This window comes from Musca autumnalis, unplaced genomic scaffold (assembly GCF_047663935.1).
Source record: "Musca autumnalis isolate F117 unplaced genomic scaffold, ASM4766393v1 scaffold_7, whole genome shotgun sequence".
Lineage (NCBI taxonomy): Eukaryota > Metazoa > Arthropoda > Insecta > Diptera > Muscidae > Musca > Musca autumnalis.
Genome location: NW_027412310.1, coordinates 1661084 through 1682796, shown reverse-complemented (window position 1 = coordinate 1682796; position 21713 = coordinate 1661084). Strand labels below are relative to the sequence as shown.

At 36.0% G+C, this 21713-nt stretch overlaps 1 protein-coding gene across 1 annotated transcript; it reads left to right on the top strand.

Moving 5' to 3' along the window:
* The first annotated feature begins 257 nt into the window (after window positions 1-257).
* Window positions 258-1067, top strand: LOC141388191 (activity-regulated cytoskeleton associated protein 2-like). Its single transcript, XM_073958216.1, has one exon. The coding sequence runs from the start codon at window positions 258-260 to the stop codon at window positions 1065-1067; it is 810 nt and encodes a 269-aa protein (XP_073814317.1).
* The last annotated feature ends 20646 nt before the right edge of the window (window positions 1068-21713 follow it).

The window sequence follows — 21713 nt, the reverse complement described above, 5'->3', positions numbered from 1 at the left end:
AACTGTCTTGATTGCTGTTACCCAACTGAGTGGCCCGAATAACGACCTGGTGTATTTTTGGCAGTATTTGGAAGTTCTTGGAATTGTTATACCGACTTTTGTGGACAATCCGTGGCCCTATTAGTCTGGAAATAGCCAGAACAAGCGTCTTGATTGCTGATATTTTTTGTTTGTTTTCTTGTTTTGGCGAAAACGTGGCTGAAGGTTTTAAGGACGAATTACTTCGTCGAAGTCAACGCATTGCTGCAAAAACAAATATGGTGTCTCTTTCGACGGAACAATTTAAGGAATTGCTAGGTGCTGTTAACAAGCAAAGCGAGAAATGTGGCTCTTTCAATGGCTGCCGTTCGAGGTACAATGGAGAGCGGAATCCGGTAAAAGTGGAGGAATTCATCTCTGCAATTTCAACGTACAAAACGGTTGAATCAATTTCTGATGCAAATGCCGTAAATGGCATGCCGATGTTGCTGGAAGGTGATGCTGCGGAATGGTGGCGTGGAGTCAAATCGAAGGCCACTACTTTTGCCGATGTTGTGAAGATGATCCGTGACGCTTTCTCACCCCCTAAGCCAGCTTGGCGCATTTATGCTGAAATAAATGAAACAAAACAACAGAGGACTGAGCCTACAGACACTTTTATTCGTAAGAAGAGAACCCTTTTCGCCCAGTTGGAAAGAATACCGAACGAGGCTGATCAAATTGATATGGTGTTTGGCATGTTGCACGTTCAGATCAGAGAGAGATTTTTTCGGCATAAAATTAAAAGTTTTGACAAGTTGTTTGTTGATGCAAGAGAAGCTGAACAAGTAATACGTGAACGCGAGGTGAACACTGGCCCTAAAGAAAGTGGTCCCCAAGGTGGTCCGAAGCGTTGTCCACATTGTCGTAAGAAGGGGCACACGGAGGAAAACTGTTTTAAGAAACAAAATGAGCTTGCAAAAGCTAAAGCTGAGTCCGAGGCAGCATTGGTCAAACCGAAGCTTGCCTGTTATGGATGCAACGCTCCTGGTTTGTTCGTTCCAATTGTCCTAATTGCAGCAAGAAGTCGAATACTACGTCGCCAATGACGGTTGGATTTAATCTCTTGGTATGTGTGTTGGTCGAGACATCCCGATAGTGAATGTCGCTCTTTTTGGTATACCTGGTCAGGCTTATTTTGACACTGGAGCAAAGCAAGCGTCGCAAGTTCCAATTTAAAGCGCCTAATGAAATTCAAAGGCTGCAACTTTGAAACGGTGGATTGTCAAACAGTACTTGCCGATGGTACAACAAATATGCAAAAGTTCCTAACGACGACATGTAAAATTGGCATAGGTGGCAGAAGCTTGGACATAATGTTTTTGATATTTCTAGACGACAAGAATAATCGCACATTACTTGGCACTGACTTTCTAGAACATGCACAAATTGTTTTAAGCGGCTGATTAATCGATTTAAAGTTGGACTTCCGAATATATGCATCCTAGCCTATTTAGATGATATAATCATCTGTTCTGAAACTTTCAAGTCAACTGGTCTTGGAAAGACTGATTTTATTTAATCTTCGACTGAATAACCAGAAATGTAAATGTTGCTGTTCAAGTGTGAAGTTCCTTGGTGTACAAAATACTTTTGTACATACTTTTTACTTTTTGTGTCGAGGCGCTGGGAATTCTGATAATTAAAAATAAATTTCCCGCTTGAGTTTCCAGCCGCCTAAATCAATAAATATTCTTATGAGCATTAGTTATAAATGGTAAATTATGTTCAGGGCACTTAGAAGATAGCGTTTAAGACACCACATGCAGCGGGAGCTGCTATCACTAGTGTTGTGTGTGCATTACGAACGGTCGCACTTAAGATTTTATGACTCTTTTTATGACACACATGATGCTGGAAAATTCTTTTTTGATCAACAGATTGTTTGGTTTGGTCAATGAAGGGTTTAGAGATAAGAATTAGTGATAGTCTAGGTTAAGAAATAATTTGTAGATTAGCTGCTAAGTGAAAATATTGAAAATAAAGAGTTAGTGTGAAAAAACCACTCAACCAAAGCAGATCGTCTGCTTATTTTAAATATCAACATACAGACTAGCTGCGGCAGTCTGTTGGATGCACCGTGCATATCCTTCATTCAAACGTCTTCCTGGTATAGACGTTTCATCAACGGATACGCTGAGATTGCGAGACCGTTGACCAATTTAACAAAGAAAGCAGCTGTATGGAAGTGGGGAGAAATTGAGCAGCGTGCTTTTGATTCGTTAAAGATGGCCTTGACTACCCCACCTATTTTGAGACAAGCGATAGACAATACGCCATTTGCTATTCATACAGATGCTAGTACATACGCTTTGGGAGCAGTTTTACTCCAGGGGGAGGGTCAAGAGGAACACCCGATAGAATACGGTAGCCGACTATTAAATAGTGCTGAGCGTAATTACTCCACCACTGAAAGGGAGGCCTTAGCCATAGTTTGGGCTTGTAATAAATTTCGAGGATACATTGAAGGCGGAGAAGTAAGGCTCCTGACGGATCACCAACCTCAATGGTTGTGGCTTTTAAGCATTAAATCGCCAACGGGACGACTTGCGAGATGGGGACTACAGATTCAACAATACAGTTTCTCCATTGAATATCTCCCAGGGAAAAGAAATGCCGTTGCTGACATGCTGTCCAGACCACCATGTACAGAAGATGATCATGACAGTAAAGAAAATTGTATTTGTGCCTTCATTGTAGACATCCCAAATAAAAGTGTGACACAAATTAGAGAAGAACAAATAAAAGATGTCTACCTAAAGGATATTATAACTTCTCTCGAGAAACACGATGAAAATTCCCTAAAGTGGATCAATAGAAGTTATATTCTTAATGATGGAATACTTTATTGATATGGAAACAATGATTGTGATGATGCACAATTGGTCATACCGGAACATGAACGGTCGGAATTTTTGAAAAGCTATCACGATGACAGCACTGCAGGTCATTATGGAACAGAGAGAACGATTGCTCGTATTGCCAGTAGATATTTTTGGCCTGGGATGAGAAGCGAAATAGCTAAATATGTAAAAACTGTATTCATTGCCAACGTTTCAAAGCAACGAACTTAAAACCTGCTGGACTTTTGCAAACGACAAGCAGCAAGCAGCGATTTGAGGTGGTAGCAGCAGATTTGTTTTGTCCGCTTCCTCACACTGAAGATGGATACAAGTGGATTTTAATTGTTGAAGACGTTGTCAGCCGATGGACGGAACTCTTCAAACTAAAAGAAGCTACAACAGAAGCATGCGCGAAAATCCTTATAGAAGAAATATTTCTACGTTTCAGAATGCCTCGACGTGTTAAATCAGACAATGGTGTACAGTTTGTCTCAGCTATAATGCAGAAAGTAAACTATTGTCTAGGAATTCAACAACAGTTCACTCCCGTTTACCATCCGGAAGCAAATCCTGTTGAACGTAAAAATCGAGATCTAAAATGCCAGTTAGCAATAATTGTTCAAGAGCATGAGTGTGGCACCAGTGTTTGCCAGCCATCCGTTTTGCCATGAATTCATCGAAATGCCAAAGCACCGGTTACACACCATCCTTTTTAACTTTTGGTAGAGAGATGCGAACTCTAGATGATGTACAACATGACGTGAGATCTATCGTCGAATCAGAAAACTTTATCGCAGGGATGTCTTCGTATTTGAAAACAATAATAAACATTCTTAAAGATGCCAAAGAGACGGAAATGAAAACTCAAGACAAGAACAAAGCTTATGTTGATCGCAAGAGAAGACTACAACCAGATTTAGATGTTGGTATGGAAGTCTTAGTTAACACTCACGTTTTGAGCAACACCTCAAAGAGCATTACCTCTAAGTTTGTGCCCAAACGTGATGGTCCTTATGTCATTACCCGCAAAATTGGTTCTTCTACGTATGAAGTTTCCTCGCCCAATAATCTGAACATACCACTTGGTACATATCATGCTTCAGCGTTGACTGTATATAAGGCTACCAACTCCGCTGATTCTCCAAAGCCAGTTCATCCAATGAGAAAGAGAGGCAGGCCTAAGAAGTCCCAATAAGTCCGAAGCTAAAGATGTTGACGCGCTACTCGAATCCAGCACGTCGAAGGGGGAGTATGTAGCAGAACATTAGTTTTAAGTATACATTGTATTTGAATCCATTTATTGTAACGCATATTTTAACGTAACGTAACTACTGTCATATGTTTTCTTGTTGCCATACTTAAATGACTAACTGCATAATAACAATTTCAACGAACAAGCTGTGGAACAATTCTTCGTTGTGTTAAGCTTTTATAACGTTCGTCCAGTTTTGTGTTTGGAAGCTCTCTGTTGAGAGTATAAAAGAAGAAACATCAGCGAGAATTGTTCATTCTTGGTTTGCAGGTTCGTATTGAAGGTTGTCTGGCTAGCACGCATCGTAGCAGCAATGGATATTGGGTCTGCTGTACGGGCTCGTATTGTTGTTGTTATGGTGTGTGCTGCTTTTGATTGTTTTAATAATAAATAGTGGTGTGTGTTAATTGGTGACGCTCGTTGCCGTTGCCCCCACCATTTCTTTTTCAAAGCCTTATGCTGGATTTTATTGTTTTTATAAAATCACAAACAACGATGGGTGTGTATACATGGCGGCGATGGCTGCAGTCGCACACCTTATCATTGCTTGTGAAGAATAATGAAGAATTAATCTATTTTGTTTGTATAATTTCATTCTTGGTTTGCAGAAATCTTGGTTTGCAGTTACATTCCTAGTTACCAACAAGCAATTCTAAATAAAGAGCACTTTTGTAACATTTTAAAAATAATTAAGGAATTGTCCTTTCGGAAGGAAAAGTAGATTCTCTTAATTTGGCGCCCACAACCACAATAATTTGGCTATAACTATAGTTTTATTTTTATTTTCATTATATTTAATTGTTATTTATTTAACATTTGTTTTTAATTGATTTTTAAATTTTATCTAAGTCGTTTCCTCGACTGATATATTTCTTTTTTAATGCTTTCTTATGCATACAATAATATTTTATTATATTACAATAGCTATTTAAGTCTATATGTAATGTATTAAAAAAAATGTTTGCCAAGAGCGAATTACGCCTTCTGGCCGTGACTGGTGCTGGGTGAGCACTCAGTTGTATAACTAATTTTATATATTAATATAATGTGTATTATATTTGCTGGGTTTTTCGCCATTCTTCCTGGTTTCCAGAAAGTTAGAAATTTCGTCTTCTAAAGCCTTAATTCGTTCCCATAATTCAATACTTCTTTTCCAGCTCGGTGGAGGATCGCTATTTATTACGCTCAATAAGATAGATATATGTCTCTTCCTTCGGGCTGTGAAGCCACCCCTTCTTCTTCGGTGGGTGATTACAGGCAGTTTTTCCTCTATGGTATTAGAATCCGTCTTCCTCTGCCAGTTCCTATATTCTTCTATGCTAATAGCTTGTGGACCCTCTTTGACGGTCGTCCTTCTATTCATGGCAATTTTTCCTTCTTCAGTAGCAAACTGCATACGGTATTGGAATTCAATTTAAATTAATTCCTTTTATGGGCGAGCACTTTAAAACGTTAATATAACCGTTCTAAGCAACATTTACTTTTGCTTTTTACAGTGCCATGGGCGAGCACTTTATAATATTATTTTTACGTGCAGTGCAGATAGAGCACTTCTCACGGTCGCCATGTATAGCGAAATAATACAGTGGTTGATTAACAGTGAATGATTGATTTTATATCGAAATTATTATGTCTATTTATACTAAATCATAATTTACATTTATAAGAATATAATATCTAAATACTACATTAATTGTATTTGTGTGAGTGTATGCGTGCGGGATCATATTGCAACAATGTCAAAATCAGAACGAAAATTGTCGTTGGACGTGTGAACGAAATATGTCATACGACACCAAGAGGTATTTGGAGTAACTGACCACCGACAACGTGAATGAATGAAGTCAGTGACTCTTTGTTGGTGAATAATATGTATGTATGATGTATGTATATGTATGTATGTATAGTATGATGAGCTGTTAATATTTTGATATTGAAATGGATGAAGTTATATAATATAAACATTTATGACACACGTACACTACACTTTTGTCGACTAGTACTTGTCTGTACATCTCTTCAATATCTGTTATGAACACAAATGTCGTTGAGCGAACATCCAGATGATGTCTTACAAGACGCATCGAACACCACCCTGAGTTTAAGTTTGTTATTATCTGGACGTAGGACACAATGACTGCCAGGCACCTCCCTCGACTGTATTTTCGTCATATGCCCTAGATCCTCGTACTCCTTCATAAATTTCGTATACTGCTCGCGAAGACTTGCATCCTTTGATAAGCGACGCTCCAACGCGAAGAATCTGGAGACGGCAATATTCAACGACTCGGATATCTTTCCTGTACCATGTGCAAATGGTAATCGCACCACAAATCGACTACTCTCATTGATTGCTGTATGTTGGTTAAAGTGATTTCACACTTTTCGTCTGCTAGTCCAACATCAACAAGTCTTCCAGGCCACGTTCATCTTCTCCAAATACTGTACACGTTACAAATCCTGCTTTGGTCTTGATCTTTCCGCTAGCAATCCCGCCTAGTTTTGAATTCTTCAATAAAGGAAGCTCCTTGGTCATCCGAAGCTCCAAGCAGTACGAAAACTGCTGGCTAGTGACTAAAGCTCCACGTTGACTCTGTGTAGTTTGCGGTTCTTGACCTTCCGGCAACCTTGAATTAGTTCGATACCCAGTCTGTGCGCCAGCCTTTCTGATGCCAGATTAATATGTGAGCCGGAATCGGGAATCGCCTTAAACTCATAGCTCCTTCCATTACACTGCGCTACAAAAGTTGACAAAATTTTTTTGCAGGGGTTCTGATGCATATCTTCAGTTTTGTGGGAGTCCATGGAAGACGAAAATGTCTTTGGTATCTTTGGGTCACTTCGCTTTTTGATTTTATATGAAAAACTTGGTTTCTTGGACTTTTCGCTTAAAACGGACATAACTTCTTTTTTCCACAACGGAATTTTACAGATAATTTATTTTTTATTTAAATTTGAAAATAATGTCTTTCGAACAAGTCACAATTTTTAAAAATCAGGTAACAAATGATTTAGTTATAGTGATTTAAGTGTGACAAAAACGCATTAAAAACAGGAAAATGCTTTGCCTCGTGCTCTAGGCTGCGTAGAAGGCACCATACTGCACAATTATTTACTTTTATCAAGAAAGACATTTAGTTAGCTTTACAAAATGGGGAAACTCAATCAAATCGGTTGAAAAATGCGCGAGTTATGCCATCATTAGTGTATTAAGTTTTTGGTTTTTCCTTTTATAAAAGATTACAATCATACGCCCAAAGGTACCAAATTTTATAAAGGAAGAACCAAAAAGTTAAAACACAAAAGATGCCATAACTCATCTATTTTGCAACAGATTTCATTGGATTTCCATTTTTGTAAAGCTAACTAAATTTCCTTCTTGATATAATTAAATTAATACGCGGTTTGGTGTCTTCTACGCAGCCTAGAGCACGAGATAAAGCATTTTTCTGTTTTCAATGCGTTTTTGTCACACTTAAAACACTATAAATAATCCATTTCTTACCCGATTTTTAAAAATTATGGCTTTTTCGAAAGACATGATTTTCACCTTTTAAATAAGAGATAAGCTGTAAAGGTCGGTTGTAGCAAAAAGAAGTTATGTCCGTTTTTGGGCAAACTTAGTAGCCTCTCAAGTATGGCTGACACCTGAGCCCTCTTGTTGTTGTAGCTTTCTTGAAGAGCCTTCCAGGCTATGTGGTAATTCGCCTCATTATACTCGAGGTGTCTTATTAGCTTCTCGGTTTCCCCAGTCACATTGGCCGTGAGGTCCCACATTTTTTGTACCAACGCCTGTTAGTTGACTATCTTCCCAAAAATGGCGCCAAACCTCTGCCACTTCGAATTATCCCCACTGAACTGAGGGGATGTGATTTTCGGTATGTTGACTTGATTTGCCAAGTTCTCGCCTGATCTCTACTGCGATGATGCACGGTCGACCTGTGATAGCGTTGATATCTTCTCCTTGAATTTTAATGTATCTTCCTCTAAGAAAACGTATGCTGATGCGTCGTACCCCACCAATGTCGGGTCATCAAAATTCTCGAACATGTTGAAGTGGATGTCTTCCACATTTAACCACAATCACAAAATAGCAGCCACCGTTTGGCAGGGCGCATCTTGGCCTGAACGGTCCCTTATTAAAGTGTCAATTGACTGCATTAGAGCCCTCTGACGTCTCACTAATGCAGCCAGACTGCATGTTGTATTAGAATGGCTGGATTGCTTCTGTATCACCTCCCTTGTAGCCGGCTGTTTTTGAGTCATTGCTTCTATATTCCTCTCCGATGGCCTTGTATTCATCATTCACGATATGGGGTTGCTACTCTGCTGACGAGTCCGCTCTAATTTTATTTCAGTGCGGTCTATATCCGCCCACAGCGCTTCCAACTCCCCCAATTTTTTTCCTATAGAACTCCGTCGCACAATGTCGCGAGTTCATATTAACTGTGGCCAAAAATAGAAGGAGTTGTCGTAGGTGCATCAATATCGGTACACGTACCTACTATTGACTTACAATCTTCAGGACAAAAAATTGGGTTGGTCGGTCCCCCATAGAACCGTACCTCCCGATTTTCGGTATTTTGAATGTTTTAGACACAATGACCAACCGAAAGTATTCAAATTTTGTTGATAACAAACATTCCAACAGAAAATTGTGGGCTTAGGTCCACGTTTTGATATAGCCCCCATACAACGGTACCTCCCGATTATCGTTATTTTGAATATTTTAGCCTCATTATTACACCGAAATTGCTGAAATTTGGTAATTAGTCTTTTTAGGGGGCATTATACCTTCACCTTGAATTTTGTCTGCATAGGTCCACGTCTTCATACAGCCCCCATAGGACGGTACCTCCCGATTTTCGGTATTTTGGAGGTTTAACCTGATTATCACACCAAAATGGCTGAAAATTGGTATTAAGTCTTCGTTGGGGGACTTATAACCTTCCACCAGAAGTATGTCGGTATAGGACCCCGTCTTCTTATAGTCCCCATAGAACCGTTCCTCCTCATTTTCGGAATTTTGAGTGTTGTGGCCTCAATATCCGATATGACTGATTTGGTGTTTAGTCTTCATATTGTTTGTGAGCATATTGAATATATCAAATTCTTGTCTTTATATATGAGAAATTTCTTTTAAAAAATTTTTTTACCGATTAGTGGTCAAAAAACGGTCAATTTGTTGTAAAAAATCGAATTTTGATTTTCGCTGTTCAAAATTTTTTTAAAAATTGATATTTTTAAAATTCTCTCGTTTTAAAGCAAGATTATTAGGTACTTATTAAGCCCACAAAAATATATGATGATCAGTTCATTCGTTTTCGCGCTATAGCCAACACCGCAAAACGGTTTGTTAAAAAAGGGAGTATCCTCGCAGTGAGGTGGTCCCTGATAAAGAGAAATGACATATTCGTCTGCAAACCTCTGCAGCTGGGACCTTTATATATTTGAAGTACTCACTTTTTACTACTCATACAACAAAAAATATCGATATACACTTTTAAACAATTTTTTTGCCACTCCACTCAATTTAAAATTTGCTTCAGAAAATTAATAAACTTAGTAATACATGTTTGGGTAAATGTAAACACCATATGATTAATATTTACATGGAAACAAAAGTGTAGCCAAGTTTATTACATCCCAAGAGATCTTAGGAATCATTTTTGCAGCGACCGTTACTTTTAAATATTAAATATTAACGCATAATATAATTTATTAATTTTAGAAAAAAAAAACACAAAAATACGTCTTAACTAAAATTGTCGGATTTAAATCCTCATATAGCAAAAACTACATCACGTATCAGTACCAAACTTCAGATTCTTCTTAATTAATATGTTTTCTATCACTCCCCATCAACAAATGTGTTCAACGAAGTATTTAGTTTTTACCATTTTTGGCCACGGCCGTGACACTGTGCGTCGTCCTTCTCTCCAGCGGAGCCTTTTTACGTTTGAAACCGCATTTCTCATTTCGGCGATTGCTGCTTGCTGCAGCTCGATCATTTCTGTAATCTCCATGTTGGTGGTTTCTAGGTACTTCTGGTTACTTCCTGTTGACCGATGATTCAGCTTGCTTTGGTTAAACTGTCCTTGTTGCTCGAATTCCAGACGACTCAGGTTAATTGAATTTCGGATGTTTCCGGTTGTTTGATTTCCAAATTATTCTGATGGATAGAATTCCGGATGATTCAGTTTGTTAAATTTTCAGATGATTTTGGTTGTTCAACAATTAAAATCGCCTCCTTCTTGAGTAAGAAACGCCACTTCTTTTAAAAAAAAGTATTTGTTGGAGGGATGCGACCTTTTTCATGTAAAGTACGCTTCTGGTTGCTTCATTGATGTAAGGACTACGTCCCTTACTCCCACAAATAAGTTTTTCAACTTCCTTACCACTGGTGGGGGGAGGTTAGAAATTTATAAGTGAGTATTAACTAACCGTATAAGGATCACGTCGGGGTCACAAGAAAGATTAATAATGGGATAACAAAGCAGATATACACACTTGAATTGAGTAAACTAGATAGATTTACAATTTCTTGTAAACTACTTAGAATGTTTATTTTCACTCGATATTTATACAATTTTGAGTAACATAAAGGTTAATGTAAAATTAATTGGAAATAAATTTACTTCACCCCATAACCCATGCAATGTGAAACCAATCGAGTTGTTTCTTTATTTGGGTTATTGGACTGCATAATCTAAACAATGACATTATTATTATTCGCTGACATACATCAAATTATTAAAAAATAAAAGAACTTAAATATGTATGTGACTAAACATATTTTTGTATATATGTAAACTAGCATATGCCCGCTACTTCGTTAGCGGAAAATCCCCATGGTATAAAGCAGGATAATAAATAAATTGACCAAAATTCAGAATATAATGTGTTCATTTCCCATTTACAACTTTTTTTTATCAAAATAAAAGCCAGTAATACTACTTACGACAGTTAAGAGTGTTACTATTTATCTTTTTCTAAAAATCAAGTATTTAGTTTTCAAAAAGAACTACATAGATCGAATCGTTCGCTATATAGTTTGGAGTAAATCAACTTATCTCCAAAAATTAATGTCTACAATCGTAAAGCAAATATGTCTCTCCCTACCTCCTTCCCTTCGCATCTTATGGTATTGTATTTTTTGAAGGCAAAAAAAAAAATGATTTCTTTGTTAGTTAATACCAGCACTTCTATGTTAATTAACATTTAGTAATATTCGTACCGCGAAAATACTAATTATCAAAAACTCTACCCGTTTGTAAAAATTGAGCTTGCTTCTACACGCAAAAAAAAATCGGCCTCTCTAATATATGTCCCAAACATATTTTGCAGCAAACATATATATGTTTGCAACAGTCCCAAACATAATATATGTTTGGGTCTGCAAACATATATATGTTTGGGTGGAAACAAATATATGTTTGGGTGCAAACATATATATGTTTGGGTGCAAAGATATTTATGTTTGGGTGCAAAGATATATATGTTTGGGTGCAAACAAAGATATGTTTGGGTGGAAACAATTTTATGTTTGGGTGCAAACATTTTATATGTTTGGGTGCAAAAAAATACAAACCCAAAAGGCACAAAAAAACAAACACATGCACCAGTGGGCGCTTACTGAGAGCAAGGGAGCGTAAAATTCAATGTAAAACACTTTAAAATGTGTGCTCACTTGCTCTCAGTAAGAGCTCACTGGCTATCTCTATAGCAGAGTGAGGCAGAGAACATTTTTGGGTCTCTCTTGTGCTCTCAATGAGCGTCAATTTGTTGTTGTTCACAACGTGTTAGCATCTACACAGGCTGTGAGCGATAACAAATTTACGCTCATTTAGAGCACATGGGCTCTCTTGTGAGTCACAATGCCTCCTCCTGCTCTATAGTATACACACAAATGTCATCGTTTTTTATTAAAAGGCAAAAGAACAACAAACACATAGGTACATACAAAATTCCAAAGAAATACATAACACACTTTAATAAAAGAAAAACTGATTGAAATAATTTGTAGTCACACTTTTAAAAAGGAAAAATATATAGAAACGTAGTTGAACACTTCTCCTTAGTTGTGAAATAAAACAAATTGTCCTCTTAGTTGAAATCATCAGCGGGGAATCGGCATCTAGAATCAAATAAATATGTAACGTAATAAATAAATATGGATATGCCATATTTCAAATATACATAAGTATGTATGTAATTACCAATATTAAATGCGATTTCTTCCTTGTCCAATAAAATAATTCCATTCAACTTTCCGATTCAATTATAAAATGTATTGGGCATTTAATTTACTAAAAAGCACAATTTCTTTAAGAAAACACAAAACACTGATTTATTCACTCAATTTACCGTCTTGACTCTACAAAGGCAACTAAAACACTGAAGAAAGAAAAAAATATAATTCATATCATTTCTTCTTTTCTTCTTCGTTGGTTAACAACAACAAAACAAGAAACACACGAGTTTGACGCATACATGCCACCAAAGCCCCCTTCTTCGCTTCTACTTCTTCTATTATACAATACACACAACTCTTTATTATAAAGCAGCATTCCACAGCCGCGAGAGCACTGTTATTACTCTCGTTGACAAACATCCTCTCTCCACCCATGAAAAAAATGTTCTAACATAAAAAATATGTTGGTACCCAAACATATCAAATTGAGGTATGTTACAAAATGTTGCAAACATATATTTGTTTGGACCCAAACACATTATGTTTGGATCCAAACATATATTTGTTTGCAAACGGTCCCAAACATATATTTGTTTGGATCCAAACATATTTCTAACATAAATTTTTCTGCGTGTAGTTCTGTCTGTTCACACAACCCCAGTGATCCCCATTTGTAAACTTACAGAACTATATTTTAAAATCACCACTTTATCTCAACCAATACTAAATATCAGCTTAGAAATCTATCTGTTCACCCAAAATCAAAGGTACCAAATTTAGTAAGCAAATTAAAACCTTTTTTACATTTCCGTTTTTTATTGAATTCGTTAGATAAGTACCCAACGCAATTTACCCCTCGCAACGCTTTAAAAACGCATTTAAAAGTTGCACTTTTGTTTCATAATTTTTTGTAAGGAACCGGTATGCACAAATCTATAATTCTTAATATTTTACAAAACAGCTATATTTTTCTCTTAAAATCAGAAATGTAAAATAGTGGAAATTTAAAGTTGAAATTTAATCATTACAAATGATGATTTCTGTGATACTAAGAATCCTCTCGCAAATGAAACGGTAAAAATAGAAATGCAGTGACAACCTGAACTTAATGTAAGACATTCTGTATAATATTGATGGTATGATGATGGACCAAAGTCGATTGAAAGTTTTGTCTTTAAACTTTAAAATACTTCAAAACCTAAACCTATGTTGCTAATATTTCGCACAGAGGTTTTCTATCTACAAAGAACAACAAATGCCAAATTACAACAAAATACGTAGGAAAATGTATCCTAACGGCCGGTATGGTTAAATGAGGGCTATACCAACGTGTACTGAAAATATTTTGTACATATTCCGAAAACCCTATATTCTAAAGCGGGGTACACACGATCAGTTTTGACTGTCGATTTTTCGGAAATATCGATAAATGTCAAAGTATCAAGCAACCACAAAATATTTTATATTGACTGACAAAAATGAACGGCCACACTGACAAGCAACCGATAACTTGAGCAAAACTGACAGTCAAAACTGATCGTGTGTACCCCGCTTAAAGGGGAGTACACACTATCAATCAAAAATGACAGCAAATAACAACTTTTATTTAGCGAAAAACCTTTTAAATACAATATATACGGTATTATTTAGATATTACAAAAAAATTTTTCAGTTAGGCTTTGATATTCACGAAATAGACCTCGATGACTGTCAGTTTTGCTTGTCAATGTGTACTATACTTAATTTGCAGCAAAATTGATTGAATGAGTCTATAACGTAACAATGGACGCTACCGCTACATTAACCCTACAGGAAACCGCGTGTCTATGTGGTAAATATTGAGCCTCGCACTACCAACTAATATAAGTGGAATTTTTGTGTTTTACTGTAAAAATTAGTAACCTATGTCCTTCATATCAAACTACAAATGTTTCGAAACTATCAAAATTCGAAACATTTGTACTAATTATTACAAATTATCGAGTACACGGACAGACATATTGTCAAATAGTTAATAGGGGTCAGAGGTATTTTTGGAAATTTCACCATTACATAACGGTAACATGGATTCACCACAACACAAAAGAAAAAATCACATTTTTTTATTAAAACACCAACTTCCCCAGCTTTACATATCACCGTGGGTCATCTTGCAAAACAAATAAAAATCAAACCCTTCATACAGCACGGAAACAACTCGAGTTTAAGACCGCCATAATCCGGTTTATAGTGTGGTCTTCAATCGATTTGCAATTGCACTGCTTGTGATGCTTAATATTGCTATTCCCACCTGTGATTTATGAACAGTTTCGTATAGACGATACGAATACAAATGTGTTCAAACTGCTACCTGAGATACGTTTTGTTTATATATGAGTTATTTTTGTTTGTTTTTTGTTTTCAATCGAACAACCATTTTCTACACCGAAAGGCGTTTGGTAGTAATTCGAACGAATTTGATTTCGGATCGTCTTAGAAATCAAATATATTATAGTCATTCATTAACCATCATTCAAAACACAAATTTGTTTTTCACTGAACACTAATTTTAAATGTAAGTTATATGCATAGGTAAGGGTACTTTACACGATATGAAAAAATACATTTCGAAATGTCATATTTTATTGGTATTTTTCCCATTGATCTTTATTAAGTTTCGCATATTAGTGGAGGGTCTTTTTCCAGCTTTTTTCCTCAGGTGAATACATAAAGTTTTTGTAAATAAGATTAACGTCTAGAATGTCTTGTCTTGTTACATTTTATATTGTATTTACTTTTTTGATTTTCAGGTTCCAAAAACCACAATTTTGACGTTGTCGTTAAATAAGTTGTAGAAGATCTGCAAATAAACCTCAGAAAACTTATTTTACCTAAAGCCATTGCTTCATATACAACCCTTTGCCATAGACAAATTAAATGTACATATAGACAGAGGAATGCTCTAAACAATCTTCTTAACATCGAGATGTTTGACCGAACAACTCAATGAAAACTACAATAAATACAATTCTATAAAGTTACTTTTTGACGGAATCTACATCCTCGGATAAAAATGTAAAAGAACATCTTGAAATTTTTCTCAAAAATCGCCTTCGAAAAATATTCAGTATTTTGGTTTGAGTCTGTTGACAGCACACAGCATGAGTAATCTTTTGTCTATACAATTCGTTTGTCTATGCCAATACCATAACTTACAGTTCTTTGAAGTTTTCAGTATGTATTACATTTTTATTTTCCAGGGTTGTAAGATGGTTGCGCCATACTTTTTGGGTCCCCTCGTAATAATACAACATAATGTTCTTCTCATTAGAAAATATAACGTCATCAAAGTACTTTAAATGGCTTGAAATGTTCTCTGTAGAAAATTCGTTTCCCTATATTTTACGGGGAGAGCCGTGGTTTTTCCTATCCCTTCGTGATAATGCTTTTCCAACGATTCCAAAATCGTTTTCAATTACAAAACCAAAATTTGATTCTGATTTGTGGTCTATTATTGATTTCCTAAATTATTTAGTGACGAAAAGTTATAGACTCTACATTTCTATATACTAAGAACGCCATAAAAATTCTTAATTGCAAACAAATCGTGGGAATATTCACAATTTTATTGCACTTTAACTGATTTGCAAACATTTAGACCAAGGCCAATAAATCAAGTAGATACAGTTTTTGTTGGTGTTATTTCTGGCCGATTTCTGATTTTATTGCCTTAATGATATTTTAAACAGTAAAAAACTAGTGGAATATCTCTGCAATTTCTCCCTGGAACTGTATTCGCTCAGTTCGGATCGTAGTGAGAACTTTCCAATAAGCAGTTATTGCCACAGCCTTGATTCACTCTCGGTTTTTATACACAAATCACTTTTAAGTCATCTCCTCACCAGTACGGAAGTACTTCTCGGTTTACTCGCGAATTGTAACGCGTCTCACCCAATTCAAGGTAAAGTCATCAGCACTTTTCGCCTAATAAATCACCTACACACCATTATTGTTATTATTATACAAACTAAAAACCTTTGTGTTTTATTTTTCTCTCCTCTTTTATTTATCGGTTACACTCGGGTTTGTATCACCATTGCTCATCTCCACAAACAACAACTATTCTCTGCGGCCTTTCTGAGCTATCACCTAAACAGTATCTCTCAATGTTAGGACAAACTTCAGTGTTAAAAATACTGTTTTGTTTACGAGAAGTGAATATATTAAGTAGATGTGTTATCGGAACTACAATACGTGGCTTCTATGTCCCCTGCCGTGCTTTAGAAAGGGCAATACCCTCTCCTAGAGACTAATTTCTACAATATTTTGAGCTTCGCATGTTTTTAGTTCAGATCAGAACGCCCAGTACTAGTAGAACAACGAGATATTCTTAATTTTTTGTTTCTCCAAAAACTCACGAACGTTTATGTAATTTTTCTCTATATTTTCTAATAATTTGTTTTGGAGACGATGTTATGATTGTATTTGTGTTTTGAGCAATAAATGATAATTTTGAAAAACCCATAAAATGTATTTTTCTTAAAACTGCTCTAACTTTGCAGAATGGTATCTGTTTAAGTTAGAAACTCTCTATTGGTATTTTCACTACAAATCTCCAGGGAGCCTTTGTTCGCCTAGTTCGGATCGCAGAGAGGCCTCCCTTCCTTAAGTGTTCTCTACAAACCCTCTGAGAAACTATGTTCGCTTACGGCGGACCGTAGGGTGATATTTCCAATCATTGCCCTACAAATCTTCTCAGAGACTATGTTCGATCAGCGCGGATCGTAGAGAGTACTCTCTTGGTAGTGGAATATCTCTGCAATTTCTCCCTGGAACTGTATTCGCTCAGTTCGGATCGTAGTGAGAACTTTCCAATAAGCAGTTATTGCCACAGCCTTGATTCACTCTCGGTTTTTATACACAAATCACTTTTAAGTCATCTCTTCACCAGTACGGAAGTGCTTCTCGGTTTACTCGCGAATTGTAACGCGTCTCACCCAATACAAGGTAAAGTCATCAGCACTTTTCGCCTAATAAATCACCTACACACCATTATTGTTATTATTATACAAACTAAAAACCTTTGTGTTTTATTTTCCTCTCCTCTTTTATTTATCGGTTACACTCGGGTTTGTATCACCATTGCTCATCTGCACAAACAACAACTATTCTCTGCGGCCTTTCTGAGCTATCACCTAAACAGTATCTCTCAATGTTAGGACAAACTTCAGTGTTAAAGATACTGTTTTGTTTACGAGAAGTGAATATATTAAGTAGATGTGTTATCGGAACTACAATACGTGGCTTCTATGTCCCCTGCCTTGCTTTAGAAAGGGCAATACCCTCTCCTAGAGACTAATTTCTACAATATTTTGAGCTTCGCATGTTTTTAGTTCAGATCAGAACGCCCAGTACTAGTAGAACAACAAGATATTCTTAATTTTTTGTTTCTCCAAAAACTCACGAACGTTTATGTAATTTTTCTCTATATTTTCTAATAATTTGTTTTGGAGACGATGTTATGATTGTATTTGTGTTTTGAGCAATAAATGATAATTTTGAAAAACCCATAAAATGTATTTGTTAAAATCTCATAATTCAGTTATGTTTTGCTAATCCTGTCTTAGGCACAAAAACAACGTATCCTTTATAATTAATTTGTCAGTGAAACTGATTCGACTTTCAGGTTGTATGAATCCTCTTTTATAGTTTCAGCTCTTGAATAAAAGCTGTTATAGATTGTTAGATAAACTATATAGGCAGAAATAATAGCGGATGAAGAACTCTTGGACATGCAATCAGAATAGTTTATAACGAATGATATTCTTCTCTCGTTGAGGGTCTACCAAGAAGAATATAAAACAAAGGTCAGGTTCTTACTGCACAACGAGTAACTGTCTGCAAGTTGCTTGTGATGTAATAGTCGTACCCGTTAAAAAAAAAAATCCAATCGAAACAGGTATTCTCTTTGCAACGGCTTTCCTTTGCAATCATTGTGCGTAAACTGCCGAAACAGTTAGAACCTCCACGACCACAATGAAACAACAACAACAACTCTTCCCTCAATTGTTTAAAGAAGTGAACGATATTCACCGTAATATTGGAAAAAATTTACTTTACAAACTCTAGGCAAAAAATTTAAGGCAATATTAGTACTTAATACTCACGTCTATGACAAATCTATATATATAAATGAGCTTGGTGATAAGTGATTGACTGACTGACTGACTGACTGACTGACTCATCATCAACGCCCAGCCAAAACGGCTAAAGCTAGGAGCTTGAAATTTTACCAGTGGGTCACTGTTGATGCAAATGTGCGAGATAAGGCCGGGTTTTAGAAAATTCGTCCTGGAACCACAAAAAATAACAACAACAAAAATCCTTATTTTTCATTATTATTACGTACTTATGCACTTAGTTGGCCCTCTGCAAGACATGTGTCAAATTAACAATGCTATAACTTCATGATACCGTAAACGATCACACATAATTTCAAATTTTGTAGTTTACTTCTAGGCGCACTTATTTTACCGTAAACCACTAAATAATAGAAAGACAAGACATTTGTTATCTTCCATTGCAACAGATGTCGTGAATAACTAAATGTTTGCAAATCAATGAAAGTGCAATAAAATTGTGCATACTACCACTATTTATTTGCAATTAAGAATTTTATCGTATATGGAGATGTACAGTCATAACTATTCAATTTCAAAATCTGTAATTTGAAGAAATCGATAACTAATTAATGAAATCAATAATAGGCCCCAGGAATATAGGAATTTGGTATGGAAATCAAGGTTGGGAAGTGGTGCTTCTAAAAGGAAATGGTTTGGAAAATTACCAATCATGTGTACGAAAAGTATTAAATGGTACTAAATTTAGTACAATTTAGATTTGGGTGAACGTAAAGAGCTGGAAACCTGAAATTTGGAATTAAGGTTACTGTTGTAGTGTAGGATTGTGATATGAGGGTAGTTTTGGAAATTCGTGCTTCTGTGTATGAAAAGTACTAAATGGTACTAAATTTGATACAATGGGGATTTGGGTGAACGGATAATAGCTGGAATCTCGATATTTGGAATTGAGATTACAGGTGGGGTGTAGGATTGAGGTAGTTTTGAAAATTCGTACTTATGGGTACGAAAAGTACTAAATGGTACTAAATTTAGTACAATTTGGATTTGAATGAACGGATAGAGCTGGAAACCTGAAATTTGGAATTAATATTACTGTTGAAGTGTAGGATTGAGATATGAGGGTAGTTTTGGAAATTAGTACTTATGTGTACGAAAAGTACTAAATAGTACTAAATTTGGTACAATAGGGATTTGGGTGAACGGATAGAGCTGGAATCCTGATATTTGGAATTGAGATTACTGTTGGAGTGTAGGATTGAAGAACTTTTGGAAATTCGTACTTATGTGTATGAAAAGTACTAAATGGTACTAAATTTGATACAATGGGGATTTGGGTGAACGGATAAAAGCTGGAATCTCGAAATTTGGAATTGAGATTACTGGTGGGGTGTAGGATTGAGGTAGTTTTGAAAATTCGTACTTATGGGTACGAAAAGTACTAAATGGTACTAAATTTAGTGCAATTTGGATTTGGGTGAACGTATGTATGTAGCTGGAAACCTGAAATTTGGAATTAAGATTACTGTGAAGTGTAGGACTGAGATATGAGGGTGGTTTTGGAAATTCGTACTTATGTGTTCGAAAAGTACTAAATTTGGTACAATAGGGATTCGAGTGAACGGACAGAGCTGGAATCCTGAAATTTGAAATTGAGATTATTGTTGGAGCATAGGATTGGGGAAATTTTGGAAATTCGTATTTATGTGTACGAATAGTACTAAATGGTACTAAATTTAGTACAATTTAGATTTGGGTGAAAGGAAAGAGCTGGAAACCTGAAATTTGGAATTAATATTACTGTTGAAGTGTAGGATTGAGATATGAGGGTGGTTTTGGAAATTAGTACTTATGTGTACGGAAAGTACTAAATGGAACTAAATTTTGTATAATGGGTATTTGGGTGAACGGATAGCTCTGGAATCTCGAAATTTGGAACTGAGATTACTGGTGGAGTTTAGTATTGTGGAAGTTTTGGAAATTCGTACATAGGGTACGAAAAATACTAAATAGCACTAAATTTGGTACAGTTTCGATTTGGGTGAACGGATAGAGTTTGATTCCTCAAATTTGGACTGAGGATCACTGATGAAGAGTAAGAAATATGCACCAAACGGTTTTTGGAAACTTGAGTGTACGAAAAGTACTAAATGGTACTAAATTTAGTACAATTTGGATTTGGGTGAACGTATAGAGCTGGATTCCTGAAATTTGGAATTGATATTACTGTTGGAGTGTAGGACTGGGGAAGTTTTGGAAATTCTTACCTATGTTAATGAGAAGTACTAAATTTGGGACAATGGGGATTTGGGTGAACGGATATAGTTGGAATCTCGAAATTTGGAATTGAGATTACTGGTGGGGTGTAGAATTGAGGTAGTTTTGAAAATTCGTACTTATGGGTACGAAAAGTACTAAATGATACTAAATTTAGTGCAATTTGGATTTGGGTGAACGTATGTATGTAGCTGGAAACCTGAAATTTGGAATTAAGATTACTGTGAAGTGTAGGACTGAGATATGAGGGTGGTTTTGGAAAGTCGTACTTATGTGTTCGAAAAGTACTAAATTTGGTACAATAGGGATTCGAGTGAACGGACAGAGCTGGAATCCTGAAATTTGAAATTGAGATTATTGTTGGAGCATAGGATTGGGGAAATTTTGGAAATTCGTATTTATGTGTACGAATAGTACTAAATGGTACTAAATTTATTACAATTTGGATTTGGGTGAACGGATAGAACTGGAATCCTGAATTTTAAGTATTTTAATTTTAATTATTTTAATTTAAAGTATGAATTTTAGTAAACGGAAAGAGTTAGAATTTGAAACCCGTTCGCGGTAGGCTATAGAGTAGAATTTGGATTTGGGTGACGGATAGTGTTTGAGTCCTGAAATTTGAAATATTGGAGTGTAGGACTGAGGTAGTAAGGGTACGAAAATTACTAAGTGGTACTACTTGTGATACAATTTGGAATCCTGGAATTCGGTCAGACTGCTGTTGGAGTATAAGATTGAGATGGAAGTAGTTTTTGAAATTCGTACTTATGGGTACGAAATGTACCAAATGGTGCAACTTGGATTTGAGTGCACGGATAGCGCTGGAATCCTGTTATTTGGAATTATGGTTACTGTTTAAGTGAATGATTAAGGTTGTTTTGGAAAATCGAATTGTACAGAATTTGGTACAATTTGTTTTTTTGTAAAGGGGTTTTTGGAAATTCGTCGTAGAAAGGTACGAAAAGTGCTAAAGTGTACTAAATATGGAATCCATTGTATTAGGCAAA